Source organism: Sphaeramia orbicularis, chromosome 19 (genome assembly GCF_902148855.1).
Source record: "Sphaeramia orbicularis chromosome 19, fSphaOr1.1, whole genome shotgun sequence".
Classification (NCBI taxonomy): domain Eukaryota; kingdom Metazoa; phylum Chordata; class Actinopteri; order Kurtiformes; family Apogonidae; genus Sphaeramia; species Sphaeramia orbicularis.
Window position 1 is genome coordinate 18,134,100 of NC_043975.1, and position 15,762 is coordinate 18,149,861.

The 15,762-nt window shown below is 38.5% G+C and overlaps 1 protein-coding gene across 2 annotated transcripts in view; it reads right to left on the reverse strand.

The window, feature by feature from the left end:
* The window catches only part of LOC115410762 (protein NO VEIN), a 42,154-nt gene that overhangs the window by 1,493 nt on the left and 24,899 nt on the right, over positions 1–15,762 (reverse strand). The window contains exons 33-47 of one of the 2 annotated variants that reach the window (XM_030122545.1): positions 14,222–14,403; positions 12,107–12,366; positions 11,782–12,010; positions 11,511–11,694; positions 10,306–10,432; positions 10,032–10,118; positions 8,066–8,242; positions 7,634–7,905; positions 7,252–7,400; positions 5,752–5,836; positions 4,300–4,414; positions 2,934–3,059; positions 2,603–2,845; positions 1,161–1,302; positions 889–1,057 (exon numbers count right to left, since the gene is read on the reverse strand). In XM_030122545.1, the coding sequence (XP_029978405.1) occupies positions 889–1,057; positions 1,161–1,302; positions 2,603–2,845; positions 2,934–3,059; positions 4,300–4,414; positions 5,752–5,836; positions 7,252–7,400; positions 7,634–7,905; positions 8,066–8,242; positions 10,032–10,118; positions 10,306–10,432; positions 11,511–11,694; positions 11,782–12,010; positions 12,107–12,366; positions 14,222–14,403 (2,547 nt within the window). Of the gene's footprint in view, positions 1–888; positions 1,058–1,160; positions 1,303–2,602; positions 2,849–2,933; positions 3,060–4,299; positions 4,415–5,751; positions 5,837–7,251; positions 7,401–7,633; positions 7,906–8,065; positions 8,243–10,031; positions 10,119–10,305; positions 10,433–11,510; positions 11,695–11,781; positions 12,011–12,106; positions 12,367–14,221; positions 14,404–15,762 lie in introns of both variants that reach the window. The other variant, XM_030122544.1, reaches the window with a different exon arrangement.

A 15,762-nucleotide genomic window follows, 5' to 3' on the forward strand; every position in this document is an offset into this window, starting at 1 on the left:
TAGCATCTTTTACAAACTTCTATGCTGCATGTATTACGCAATACCCATAATAACCCTGATATGCACGCGCAATAAACAATAAACGCACTGGGCACATTCATCCTCAGCCACTGCTGTGTTCCGTACTACATGTATCCTATAACTACAAGTAGTGTTATTAGTTGTAAATATATTTACTTGTATCTTTTTTATTCTACTGTGCAAGGAGGGCTATCAAACTGACCAGACTACAGTGATTTCAACCTCCTCTAATACTTTTTCACCTTGATTTCAATGATTGGGGGTAAAATGTTCCAAGGCAACATTTTGGGTTTGGTGATGTGTATCATGGGCGATGATAAGCACGGTCCATTGAACTGTTTAACACAAAATTTACCTTTGACATGAATCACGACTTAGTTTGTAAAATGATTTTTTGATGATTGATGAAAGTCCTGTATATGACATAATTCAAACAGGAAATATCTGTCTCTTCCAATTGACAGATGTACATTTTTTTTTCTAAAGTGAGGTCCCCTGGGGCACAGTGGGAGGGGTGGGAGTTCAGCTCTTTATACAAGACAAATCACTAGATCAGTCTCTCATGTACTTTCTCCGCTATCAGCTTAGAGACATAAGTATGGTCTGAGAGGATTTCTTATATTTTTCCACACTTAACACTAAACCTGGAATGAGATTTGACATTACATTAGAAGAATAACTTCTGTTCAACGCTGTAAATAAATACAGAACAACATTATCTCAATGACAGATTCAACTACCAGTTTGCTCCATGTATGTTTTTTAATCTATTAATTGTACTAATGTGCTGGAATAGAATCCTGAAGTAAACCAACCAGTTTAAACGTAACTCTAAATGCTACTTTAGTGTTTAGTGAATGTACTGACGGTGGTGGGTCTCTGGCAGTTGAGCTCCATGTCCTCCAGTGTGGCCTGTGGGGGCTGGACTTTGTTCCAGAAGGGGAAGTCAAGGTTCAGAGGAGGACGGTGAGTCTCTGCAGCGGCTGCAGTCCCTTGGAAGGTACTGGGAAGCATGACAGCATCTGGAACGGCACTGCCGGAGCAACAAGAGAGGTCTGTATTATTGACGAACGCAGAAAATCAACATTAGTTTTCTGCATCAATATTTCAGACTGGCTGGGATAAGGAGAGAAGCCTACAGGCTGTTTGGAGCTGGCTGCTCGCCGACGGTCTGGGCAGGCTGTTCAGATGGGGGAGTCGGTGTCATTTTGGAAGCTGCGGCGCTCTTTTCTCCTGTCTCTGCTGTCACACACTCATCAGGCTCGATGTGCTGACTGCGCTCTACCGGTAACAGACAAACAACCAATGGAAACTTTGAAGACAGGACGTACTGCACAGGAGATACTCAGTTTAGGTGTGAAAAACATGGAATCACAGCACCCTTTGACTCAAGAAAATCTCTTAAGACAACAGACAAAATCTATTCTTGTACTGCTGTCTGCTACTATTCTCCCTGACACAGGCACAAGCAGCACGAAGGACAATATATATACATATAACATCATAAATGATTTTAAGTGTTTATTCAAGGTTTAAAAAGGTTTCTAATTAAACCTAATACTTGTAAAGATCTTTTGAGGCCATTATTAATGAATTCAAGACTTATTTCACATTCATAACAGCTTCCCATTCATTGGTAATATAAACCGGTAATAATGTTACAAATATAAAAAAAAAACAAAAACACACACACAAGAAAAAAGGAGGAAAGACCTATTTGCAATAGTTCTACTTAAAATAATCAGAGAAAGAAGAAGTAATAGTTTTAGTATGCCAAAGATGGTACTTATTAATGTGTTGTTATACCCCTTCGTAACACTAGAGTGAGTAGTGAGTCATTGTTGCATTTAGTCTGCCTTTATTACAACATGAGATGAAGAAGATGGTATCATGGATGTATTCAGAGGAATAATACATCCATGATACTATACTGTTCTGCTGTAATTAGTTTGTGACTGTGGCTGTAATTATTATTTATTTGTTCTTCAGCTGATACACTGAGAGATGTGCTAATGTTGCTAGGATGTTAGTCTGTTTGTATGTTACTTTTGATCAGAGGTAAACTGTTAAAACACCAAGGTCACAATAACATGAACAAACAGATCAAGACAGCAACTCTGATGTTCTGTGAAGTACGATTACTGTTCTTGTCATGAGAATCTAGTGGCTTCAGGGCTTCGTTTCTCTGCCACAAAGGGTAGCCGTGGCCTAGATGGCAGGAGAGTCGGCTTGTGACTGATATGTTGCCGGTTAGATTCCCTGGATTAATGTGCCCTTGAGCAAGGCACTTAACCCCTCATTTGCCCACTGCTCCTAGTATGCAGTGTGTGATGCGTGCATAATCTAGTGATGGGTTAAAGGCAGAAGCTAAATTTCGGTGTGGTGCATGTGCATGTTTCTGCGTGTGAACCTACTGACAAAATAAAGATTCTTCTTCTTTTTTATTGCTATTATAAAGCATTCAGCGTGGCTTCAGCAACACCACAACTTTGAGATCAAATTTGGATCTAGTTAAATTCTCAAACTAAACCTTACAAATTCGACCTGTAAACTCAAATTGGTATTATTTTTAATATGTAACCTGGAGGTCGGGGTATGTTCGTCGTCACAGCGGCGGCGGCGATTGGCGGGCCCGGATGACTCTGAGTTCTCTGAAGACTCGGCTGCTCTGTGGGTCTGTTGTGGCTCATCTCATTGTAGCTGCTGCTGGGAGTGACATTACTGACGCTGTCTCTGGGCTCCTTTTGCGGATCCCTGTCTTTAGGTCCTGCAGGAGGCGGCCACATCTTATTGACGGCCTCTACGACGCCTCCATCAGCCTGACCTGCTGGCACATAGAAACTGTACTCTAGCTTTACAGTGAATTTAGAATCTCAAAACAACTGTCTAGTCCGTTATTCTGTGTGATGTACCTTTGCGGCTTCCTCCTGTGTTCATTATAGATGCTCGTGGAGGCCAACAAACCAGTGTCTGCTCTTCGTCTTCTTGTACAGGCCGAGGTGTCTCCTCTGAGGGCTGCGAGTAACTCCTAGACAGCACTAGTGTGCAACAATAGAACCAAAACAGAATGACAGAGAGAGAATAAAACCTATGACATCTAAGCCTTTTATTCTATTTACTAATTTTGTAATAAAAATCACTTGTGTTCATATTAGTCCTTGCAGATTTGTGTGTGTATGTGTGTGTGTGAGAGAGGCTGCTCTTTGCTGCAGTGAAGGATCTGCTTCTCTCACTCTTTGAGCCTTGGCAACAGCTGCTCTTTTATGTCGCCACACACAACAGTGAACAAACCGGGATTAGCATATGCACGAAACACACTAGTTATCTCTGTGCGTGTGTGTGTGCGCACATCGAGAGTGTGTTTGTGTAGGGCTGACACTGAGGAAAAGAACACTTGTGAATGTTATGAAATGGTAATGGGAACGGGGGCAAGTGTCACAGAGAGAATTGGAGAAACTGCAGCTGTAAGAAGTCGCACAGAGACGCAGAAGAAGCGGCGTCGAGAGTCGTTAGGATTCATCTCAGGCTACAGTTAAAACACTGAGCTACAACCTCATGTTTTATATTCAACCGTGTCACACATTGAACTGAGCTGCCCATATAGATTTTTCTAATTCATGTGTTAAGAGTAAAGTGGACAAGGGCGGTGAGACACCAATACAAGCTTGTATTGTAGTTAATAGAGCATTGATGGATTGCTACTTGCTTGTTACTTGTTAAGCGGGATAACAGGACACACACTATAGAGGAAGTACATACTATAACTGATAAGATAAGATAAGATAAGATAAGATAAGACTTTATTTATCCCACCATGGGGAAATCTAACAGTTAACAGCAGCAACAAGCAAGTGCAGAGAAAAAGACGGGTAGAAAAAACCACAGTGAAAAAGTGAGAAATGAAATACAAGCGAAAAATGAAAATTTTGATATTCATATAAATACAGAATAGAATTAACATTATTTATTGTTTACATATTAACATAGATGTGCATCTCTATACTTTAAGTGCCATAAAGTCTGTTCCATTTTATTCATATGTGGATATGTTCAATTGTTTTCGTTGTTGACATTGTTTTAAAAAATGAAATACAACATCCTGTTAGGAAACAAAAAAGTAATCACTGAGGATGTCATCTTTGTCTGAAATCTAGTATTTCCATTACTACGTGCACATAGGTTATGCTGTACACAAAGTATACTTACTTTTGCAGTACACAAATTTTGACAAATTTCAATTTTTTTATGTGTTTTTGGGGTTATGAGTGTCCAACATACCTCTTTCCAGGCTGCAGTCTTGTTTTGGAGGCTCGGGAACTTCCCACTGCTCCTCGTCACTCGGCAGCTCCTTGATGTCCTCCTTTCGCAAGTATCTGGTCAGAGCTGCTTGGTCCTGTACAAGCATTTGCTGAGACTTAATAACTGTAGCGACATTATCGGTGTGTTCACTCATCATTGTATTCATTTTACTAACTCATAATTTACATAGTCAGTCGTTCATTAGTAGTTTTTTGTGCTGCAAAAACAGCCCTACTACAAAGACCTAAAATATTTTCTTAAATAGAAAAAACAATCATGAGCACTGAGCAAAAAAAAAAAAAAATCTGCTAATGAAGTGAGAATAAAGTCCAGATACTTAAAAAATAAACCACTTAGAAAGGGAAGCAAAAATTTAAGCAAGATGTGATTATTGTAAGAAATAAAAACAGTTAACGAGAAGTTGTGCATGTGGATTCTTCCAATAAGGAAAGCAATCTTGTCCCACTGCTGAGATTTTATGCAAACCATTATTTTAGCTTGTCTCGTTGGATTCTCTCTGTTAGTTTATCTTGAAATGAGATTAGTTTTCTAATGAGAAACATATTTGACAAGATTACTTTTCCTTTTAGAAAAACATGACTTCCTTCTCACAGACACGGGTTTTTAGTTTCATGAAATCCTTTTCTGTGGAGTGTCTTAAGTCCTTATTTACCAAAGGAAACCAGAGCGGAGAACATTTCTGGTTTCTCCTTTGAGATTCTCTTGTCAACAGAGAAAGTTAAATACATTCCAGACCTTGTTACTTTAGAAATCTCTCATTGCAATGTTGATGGCCTAATTAGGGTGTTCTACAACTAATAGTTTGAGCTGTTCCCTTTAATGATGTAGCCTAAGAGCTAAACTCATAACTGGATAGAATAAGTGAAGAGGCATATCTCAACACAACTTCCCTTAAGCCTCTGATATCTACACTGAATTAAACAGATATTACGGGTCTTGGTGTGATTTGAAATCCCATCATTAATACCATAATCAAAAAGTTAAAAATTCTATTTTATTTACTTTGGCAAATCCACACATAGATTTTAATTAGTTACATCAAATGTTCGGCTTCTTTTCTAGATTTGTGGATCGGTTATATAAAGCAGCCCAGTTCTGCTACAAACACAAAACCACACAAAATATGAGACCCAAAAAGAAGGATCAAAGAAGTGACGCGAGCCTTGTTAACCTTTTAACAGTCTCCACTCTGCTGCTGCCCTGCTCTACACATCGTACAGAAAATGTAAGCTGCCGTGTAATGTAAACGTGACTCCCTCCGGGGACGCGTTAGTTCTACTACAGTCAGCTCGGCAGTAACGGCGCTATGTGTATATGTGTGTGATAAAAAGAGAATGACATGAGCTAGCGAAGACTCTTCCTTGGATATGGATTAGTAATCAATGCCCGAAGAGGTCATATCTCACTTACACTGAGCGAGGTTATCAGGCCACTGAGGAAATGCATCAGCTCTTTTCTGTGGCTGCTCTCTGTGCAGAACAGTTTCACCAGCTCCCTGTAACAGAAACACAAACAGCATCAAAAGAAAGGCAGAAGAACAGTTGTACTAAGACACATACAGGTCCGATCAGACACATTTCGTGTTTAACAGTCTCTGTCATGTAATAGGTATTTATGAGCACTTTACCAATATGTGAAACAAATTTGGGGAGATCAAATTTGTAGGTGAAAAATGTCAAATTACTGTTTGGTAACACATGAACTTGAAATGGACATACATTTTTAAGCTTTACGCAAGCATTCAAAACATGCGCTTCTCAACAGATATTGATATCAAGTAGGACAGAACCTTTTAGATATTATGTTCAACTATGCTGAAAATAAATTTTGGAGTAAAATATTGAAAAGTCTTGACATGAGAATGTGGTAACACGTGGACGACTCTTTACCATTGCATGCATCACCCAAAATGTTGACTTATTTTTTAAAACAAGCCAGATATAATCACAATGCTTTATTTAATACTAACATTGTGTTATTTACAACTTGTGGTGGTCCATACTGATATAGGTATATTACAAATAAGAGTAATTTCTCTGTAACAGTTCACAGATAGTCTTTTTAAATGTGAGTGTATGAATTCGCAAACTTCATCATTCAGAATTGCAATTTCTCAAAGTAATAGACAGACTTTTGCATGTCTTTTTGCTAATTTAATGCAGCCTAGCAGAAGGTTTGGTACTTCTCTTGTACTGTGTAAGTGGTATTTTAAAACAGATAACAGTTCCATAAAATAGAGACCTTGAGCTAAAAATTGAGCCCACTTGATAAATGATGTGCGCAAATTTACTTTTTCATGTTGATGTTCACTTTTGCTTGATCGGACCCATAGAGGAGTGAGTATCAAATTGGTTTCATCACTTTATTCTCATCAGGCTGTTGCTGTGTAATGTTACATTTAACACCGTTCACTTCAGTCTAATGATTTGTGGCGTTTTCCCAGCTGGCACAGTAACACATCAAAAGATTTATTATGTAGAACTTTTAGAAACGCCAGTCTTGATGTGTGAGTCATTTACCAGAAACCCATAACAGAGGCTGTAATATCTTGTTACGCTCCCTGGTTATGCTGTAAATCTCCACAGTCCTGAAGCATTTGTTACATTAAGTAGTTAAGATTATATTATTATTTTCCAAACATCATGGTAAAATGTCCTCTCTGTGTAAATATCAGTGTCTTGATCGACTTAAGGGGAAACATAATCCATGTGACCATTGATCTTAATGTCAATAAACATGTGATCAGTAGAGAAATGTGTTTGTGTCACATTGTTTAAAGGTGAAGCGAGGCATTGTGAAGCTTATATTCTCTGTTTAAGTTTGCTGAAGTATCGGAACACTGTCTGCAGACAATTAGGAATCCATCTGATGACAAAGGGACTGTTGGATCGGTTTCCGTTGCACACAAACCTGCAGATGTCCAGTTTGGCTGAGAGATGATCCTTCTGGATGTAGAGCTCCTTATTGTCCTTCAGCAGACAGATGACATCCTGCACCTCCACCACAGCGTCTTCGCCATCCGCCACGTCCAGCTGGTAGCGAATGTACAGCTTACCGACCTGCACGTAGAAGGACAGTATCTCAGACACTTGATCAGGCGTCAGATTACATTGTGCTTGTGGTTTGCGTTCCTTTGAAATAATCCCCATCGCTCTCTGCCTGTACTGAGGTTTGTTACATAATAACAAAGAAGAATCTATATATTTAAGACCAATCAATAGGTGTATCACGCGTTATTTGAGCTTGTATGATATAGTGTAAAAGAAAACAACCAACATGATGATTTTCTGACCTGTCCAAAGTGGAGTTGCTTGACTTTCTCTGCAATGTTATTGTCAATTAGTTCTGAATAGAGATCACCAATGTCCTCATGGTGGTAGAGGAATCGTTGGATGTAGGGGACCACAGAGCGCACCATGGCCTGCATAGCCACACAAGGCCTAAAGTTCTCAGTCTGGGGCTCAGTTTTGACACAGTCGGACAAATGTTGGATACCACAGATCTCTAAAAACAAATCCCGGTCCTCCTCTCTGAAGGCAGGTCGCTCTCCTGATGTTGACTGACCTGACAAAACAATGATACAACACAATCTTAAACTCTCCCAGATTACGATGAACTTTATTAACTCTTGGGATAAATGGACTCTACATATAAATAAGTAGGAAAAGTAAGGATAATAATTTCAACATTGAAAGTGCGTGGTAGTAATATATCGGAAGTGTACCGGTCTTGGTCCTTGGGGCAGTTTTCTTCTCTGCTGATGGCAGGTCGAGGAGGCAGACCTCCTTGTGAGTTTTAAAGATCTTCTCCAGTTCTTTGCTGTCAGCGATCATGGGCTTGCGAGCCAGAGTCACCCAGTTGTTGTCCTTGGTGGGGAAAACCCGTTTATCGGACACCATACCTGTCAACAGGATAGAGGACAGCGTTAAGTGTTTTTTTTTGCTATTGTAACTGATTGCAAAATTAAGACGACAACAGGGTTATTATAACAAACAAACAAAAGACTATAACTAGCTGAAAACCATGATTAGATGAAGTAGAACTAGGATGGAAATTAGCTTAGTTTTTTTCCCCCCATTATAAATGATTTAGGGTTCCAAAGAATAAAATGGCTTTGTATAATTCGGTATTTGTTTTATACATTATATTATTATATCCATTATTCATATTTCTATTTATATGCTCTGTGTCTAAAAATACAACCTTGTACAACCTACTGTTATGAATAATTCCTGAATTCAGGAAGATAGTAGACATCAACAAATTTAGTCAAGTGATGGTTTGAAAAAGCAAAAATCACTGTAATAAAACCAGAAAATCAATAAAGTATGATAAAGTTGGTCTGTGTCCAAAAATATTTGTGAACAAACTTACTCACATATGCCAAAAGAACAACCTGATCACTCTTGGTTGTGTATTTGACTAAAATGTTATGCCTCAGCTCCTGGTACATATGCAATTTTAGGGCCCTTTTAGAATCATCTGAAACAATCCTCCACATAGACATGTGGATGCTTCTATGAAACTGGGTTCATTTTGGTACTAGGCACTTTGCCAGTTTTTCAGGCCCAAAAATAAAGGAGAAATTTAGACCCCCCCCAGGATGTACCTAAGGATGACCTCAGATAACTGAAAAAAAATTTCTACTCTTGCTATAAGCCATCCCAAAATTAATGAATTTTTAGTAAAATATTGGGGCCAAAAATAGAACCAAAACTGGGACAGGAAAAGCTACCTAAGTGTCAGTGCATTTTTTCTTGAAAACATGGCTTGAAATGGTCTTATATACCGCTATAAATAAATACACTGTGTTAAATTTGACGATCCTAGTGGTTTTTCTAACCCAGACGTGTGTTTTTCATGAACCGGCAGTCTCATTCCAGGTTTCTCGCATAACCCATCATGGCCACTGGCGTTACACACAGAACCTGCCCATTTACGCATGAATAAATTGCAAGTGATTTTGCAACACCGACCATTTTTGTGAAACACTCTGCCTTGCATAAGTAGTTTGATTCTCAAAATGTACCTGTGAGAGAATAAAAAGAAATTCGAAAAAAATAGTAGCGCATAATTTTTTTGTCCTTTTTACCGTTACATGCAGATTTTTTTATAAAAAATAATATAAAAATGTGTTTTATCTGAAAAATAATTTCTCTTTTGTCTCAGTTAATATTTATTTTTAAAATAGACCCAAAGTGCTTCCAAACTTACTTCATAACATTAACATGTTTGAATTTTTATTCTCTCTGTCCTGATTTTAGGGACCAGTTTCATAGAAGCACCCATAAATAAATAAATAAATAAATAAGTATGTATATATATATATATATATATATATATATATATATATATATATATATATATATATACCTATCTCACAAGGTTTCACAGGGTCTTTTTTGAACAGTTGACATAATTTACTCTACTGTTGCTACAGCTCTGAGCACTGCTATTGCAGATGTTACATGCAGTTCTGTGACTTCTCTTTAGTCTCTAGTGCACAATAATTCTAGACTGCCGCAGAAAATTCTTCCCAGTTGCTTTTAAAAACATGTGCCACACTGACAGGAGGTGGGTGAAGTTTGTTTACAGTAAACGGCTTGAGTACAGAAACAGAAATAAAGACACAGAGAGAATGCAGGGGTAATGAAAGGCAGGTTGTGTTTGCGTGGTTGTGTGTTCCTTACCTTTCAAAGTAGAGCAGTAACTTGGATTGAGCTTGGGCTGAGACATGCTTTCCTGGTCTGCAGGTATTTGGATTTTACACTTGTGAGCTGTTAGAGATACATCGTAATATTTAAAGTCTGGAAACAGAGCTGGTGCATAATACAAGAATCATCTAAAGGAAGACTCCACAGTTACTGATAGAAATGAGTCGCAGACAGATGGGACATACAGACGAAAGAAATAAATACAAAACAACCCCCAGAAACAAAACATTGGCATCGTAGACATCCTTACCGAGTCTGGCATACAACACAGATGCATCCTGCCGTACTTCAGCAGTTGGTATGGGAGATGATGAGCAGATCAGTTCCAACAAACCCACGTACTGCTTCATATTGGGGCTGAGATCCACGTTCAGCAGCTGAGCACAAAATGTACATTACAGACAAATGGTTGGATACAGATGAAAAATACACTGATATAGTCATCTTACCATGAAGGTGAGGCTGCACGAACCACAGTAAATCATGGGTTAGATTCAAATTTATGTGGCACCAATCCTTGAAACATGCTTAACCTATAAAGACCCAAACAGCAACTGGCGACCAAAATCATCTACTGATCTAAAATGTTTAATAACTTCAGAACCATTAAAGCTTTCAAAACATATAAATAATTGGTGTAAAATGCAGTTTGTCATCTTTTCATGGTCATCAGATATGACCCATTTGGATGTTCAGATGCTCCATAGTGAACGTGGAAACACAGTCATTTTCAACAACGTTGATTCACCATAGAGTTTGATGAATGACAGTGGATGGAGATACTTAGTTTTATGCTCAGGTACAGATATGCTAGTATCTTTACCTAAAAAATTACTTTTTCATCAGTTTTCTCTGTTTTTTAATACAATAATAACCACCAACTTTAATCTGAACTTTCATGAACATCTATACGGTCAGTGAATTAAATACATGAAAATACATGATTGTCACTCAAAAAATGTAAAATATAGAGGATAATATAATAAATGGTGATAAATCATTTAAGAAGAGAGAAATCTAGCGAAAAATTCATATGAGAACTACCCCAGATGTAACATCGGGTCTTTATGGGTTAAAATGATAACATTTATCCTCTCATTTTACTTTAGACCTTGAAACTTAAAGCTCCAATCACTGCACAAGCTTAATGTTTTGAATGTGTTGAACAAAAATGATTGAGTTCCTTGAGGAAAGTTAAAGGACACATTTCATCCTACTGACACTGCTGATTTTCTTTCAAGATACCAGTTGAGGAATAGAGTGTTCTGATCTTAACAGGTAATATTTAAAGTCTACTTTTAGGTAACAACTGCAAATATTTTTTTATATTTCTTCGTGCAAGCTACTTGTTAGAACAATTCTAACATTATGTAGGAATATCCAGAGTAAATGACAACAATGGCTGCAGCCCAGTGTAAACAACTGATTTTCTCTACATGGTGACTGATAGTGTACCCTGGTGAAGAAGTCTCTCATGCCTTCCAGTTGACTGTAGAAAGGAGCTAAGACTCTGGGCTGCTGGACAGGACTGTCTGCTCTGTTAGTTAGTTGTTTGTAGCGCTGGAACATCATTGTCGGGTCGTTCCAGCACACGTCTTTCAGGTGGTAGAAGCGTCCTGAACACCACTCATCACTACGTCTGGAGAGGTAAAGGGGTTTCATTTAGCCCACTATCAATCCCACTAAAATATTTAAAGGTATTAAAGGATCAGTTTGTTAATAATACCTGTTAAGAAGTACGAATACAGCGGGGGTATGCTGGAACAGTTCCTTCAGGCTGCCGTGGGAACAGTTCTTATGCAGGTAGGTGTAAACGTTGTGGATGTGCTCAACAGTGGATGTGAACTCTGCCCCCTGTGATTCATTCTCTGACTCCTGGTCATCTGTTTCTGGTTTGATACACCACTCCTTCAGGTAATTAATCAAAACTTCCACTGTAATTGTGTTTCTCATTCCTAAAAGAGGGAAAAGTGACAATTTCTTTAACAAATCTGCCGCAATAACTATAGACTGCAAAGATGGCTACTGGACATCTGTTATGAGTCGGGTACCTAGAGCTCTGCTGAACTCGCTGGGGTCGATGTCCACATAAGAGACGTGACTCCCCAACAGACTGCTGACCTCAGGTGAAGCCAGGTAAACCAAGCTGGGACAGAGGTACATCCTTTCTTGCTGCCCGTTTTCCGTTGGTCGGTAGGCTGGCAGCCATTCAAGACGACACAGAAAGTAGTAAAAGGATGACCTGGTGCTTTTGATTTGCCGTCCATCACTGTCAATCACCTGGGCTGTGAGGTATTGAGAGTAGCAATGTCTAAAAAAAAAAAAAAAAGAAACCATTAGGACTTGTATAAGTTTGATGTAAACTTTAAATCCCCTCCCTGCAGATAGAAATTGCAAGAGAGATGCTAACACACAGTGACAACAAGATATATTTAATATATGATAATGTATCTACATAGATCCTGGGATTATAATGCATGGATGACAACCTTTTCAGCTCTAGCCCAGTGATCTTGATGCAACTTCTGACAGCTCACCAAAGTGGCAGAACTATGTGACCTACATCCCTGTGCAGAATATACAACACTCAGCAGCACTGCACGTGTCTAAAGATAAGAGTTAAATGCGCTGAGAAATTCTTATCTGTGCTGTAAAGAAAAATTAGTTCATGTCAAACTGCCTACTGTAATAGATGACAGTCTCAGTTCATGTGCGCATATGCAGCAATGGTTAAAGAAATGTTTGTTTAGTGTTTTCTAATCTTAACCCAAAGCTCTGCTGATGCTGGTCCTTATACCTACATGATAACTTTATACTCACTGTTTTGCACATTCAGTAAAATTAATCTTATCCTTACTTTGTCAGTTTGCATATATTTTTAGATTCAACATTGTAAACCATGTGACAGTTTTTCACTCTACTATGACGAAACTTAAGCCCATTAGGAAATAGAAAGAATGCAGATTGGAGGTTTTTCTGGAACTGCTAACGGATCTCAGTGCATTTTTAAAACACTGCACCAGCCTTAAACCTTGCTCATTTTTACTACCAACCAATTCCAAAGCAGACTGCACTCATGTATAATGTAAGTATAAATAATGAATGTAAAAACAGTGTAGTGCTCCTTTAATTATGCATCCAACTGTGATTACGGGGTGATTATAGTTAACAGAAATTAAGACTAAAACTACAATTAGCACTCTGCAGTCGTATACTTCTGCGAATCAGTGTTATAAGATGTATGTAATAAAGAATTGGATGTAAAAGATCAAGTTACATATTTTTTAGTAAAATAGAACTTGACTAACACTGGAAAGCTTTGGTGAAAAATGGACAGAAGTGTTTTTACACGAAATCATGTCACAGTGAAGATGACCGTTTGGTTATAAAATGTCATCAAGTTATTATTTTATCTTATGACACCTATTGTCATGAGTATTTTTATTCTTGAGTTATACAGCAAAGTAAACATGTTGTTGTAGGGGGTGGTGGGGTCACATTTACCACTAAACTGTAATCCATCCATCATTGAGTTGAGGTGAGAATTTGCCAAATTCAAAGAAATTCTGTCAAGTTCTTCCTCAAATGCCACATTCCCAAGAATCAAGTAGAAGCGCAACAGAAGGAATATGCTAAAACACATTCCTCTGGCTCTGGCTATCAAGGGCACAGAGACATAGGTATCATTAAAAAAAAAAGTCACGTGTCCTGAATAATAAACAGATGTAGATCACTTTTGTATCTATTCACTGAACCTGGACCGGCAGTGTGACTTCCTGCTGTCCTAACCTCACAGACATCTGCAATATGGGACAGAGGTATAACCAGCTAAATCCAGATTAATTCATCCCCAGACTTGTCTCTTACTGATGTCAAACCCAAACTAAAGCCTGTCTTTTGTTCAGTGATAAAATACTGTTCAGGTGTCAAACAATGTCCCTATTTTACATCAGTAATCACTTAATGGGCAGACAGGAAGGGATGGGAATTATTAGGTAACCCATCTTAACCCTGAAGCCATTAGATTCTTTATCCTAGCTTATCTTGTGCCATTAGAATTCCTAAAAATAACAACCACCCAGTAAATGCACGTGCGTATCAAAAGGGTCCATGTCCGGTAAACACATAATGGTGCAGAAGGACCTGTGTTTGTTTCCGTGTATTACCCAGTGTCCCAGTTAGTTGCCAGCAGTTCCAGTAATGTCAGTCTCTGCTGCAGGAGCACAGAACCCGGCAGCTGAGCTGTGGCCAAAGCATGGAACTCTTCACAAGGGTAGTCATCGAGCACGCAGCCCTCCTCTGGATTCTGGTGCCACATTGCACTTTCCACTGACCATGGGCTGGAGGCCTAGAGGAGGGATGGAAGGGGCTTATTAGAAAACCGCTGTTTGGTTCTGCACCAGAGTTTATTTTAGTCAGGCGTCTGTGCTTTTAACGTTTCCAATACCTATTGTTTTACCATATAAAGCAGTAGTAAGTATCTGCATTAAAATACCTTAAACCTAAGTTATATATTCTGTTAACTTGTGTACTTATGCACTGCTTAGCCAAAAAAAAAAGTTCCACACACATTTCTTTGGACCGCCTTTAGCAGGACTTAGTCACTGTGGCATCATTTATATGACACAATATTTATGAAATGCCACAGTAAATGTCACAACATTTATTTCCAGCCAAACTTGCATTAATTTATCTCTTTGATATTGTATTGATGATGGGAGTCTTTCCCATCACAACATGGAGGCCAATCCATGGGTGAAAATAACGTCTCATGCTCCTGAACCACTCTTTCGCAAGACAGATGAACCCCAAGAATCCTGGCACTGTCCAATCTTTATGCTCTCAAGCAAAATGATGGCTGTTTAGGAAACGAGAAACTATTCAACACATAAGTTAGCATTAAAGAACTTGTAGCAGCTGAAACATATACCATAATTTCCGGTTTATAAGCCGCTATTTTTTTCCACACACTGTGAACACGCTAAAATGATGCGGCTAATTTATGTTTTCTGGGCTAACGATCGATCCGGCTGATGAAGAAGGAAATAGAGCTGCTGCACGTACGCTTGGCATCAATGAAGTGATGGTGAGACGTCGGAGACGGGGTGAGTGCGGCTTATAGTCAGGTGCAGCTTATAGTCCGGAAAGTACGGTAAATCACTGCAGTAATTATCTAAATTGCTAAGTTAAATCCAGGTGGGGACATTTTTTGGGCTGGTTGTGTAATTTGTCAGGTGTTTTAGTATCGTGTGATGCAATGTTACAGATCTTTTATGAGAATGAAATGACATAAAATGACAAAATGGGATGTCATTTTCAGGTTGTGACAAATACAGCTGTAATCATAATCACATTGTCTCCAAAGATGATGTTTGACTGAGTCACACTAGGTAGTTTTGATTGGCACTGGTAGCGACTGTGTTGTGTGAAGCGCGTTGAGACACTTGCAGGCGTTAATGCATTTCAGATCAGGCTTTTGATTAATGTATTCACAAATTCAGAATCATTTTTGGCTTTAACACTAAACAAAACACTGTGATGTCACTCGCAAAAAAAAAAAAAAAAAAATCCAACTTATATTCGTCTTCATCAAAATGCCCTTTTGTTGTTCATGGTGTTGATATAAAGTTTTGTTGTTAACTCTTAATTATTTGCACCTGATGCTGTATTTTAAGCAGTAATTGTGTAACTACCATTTTTGCCATAT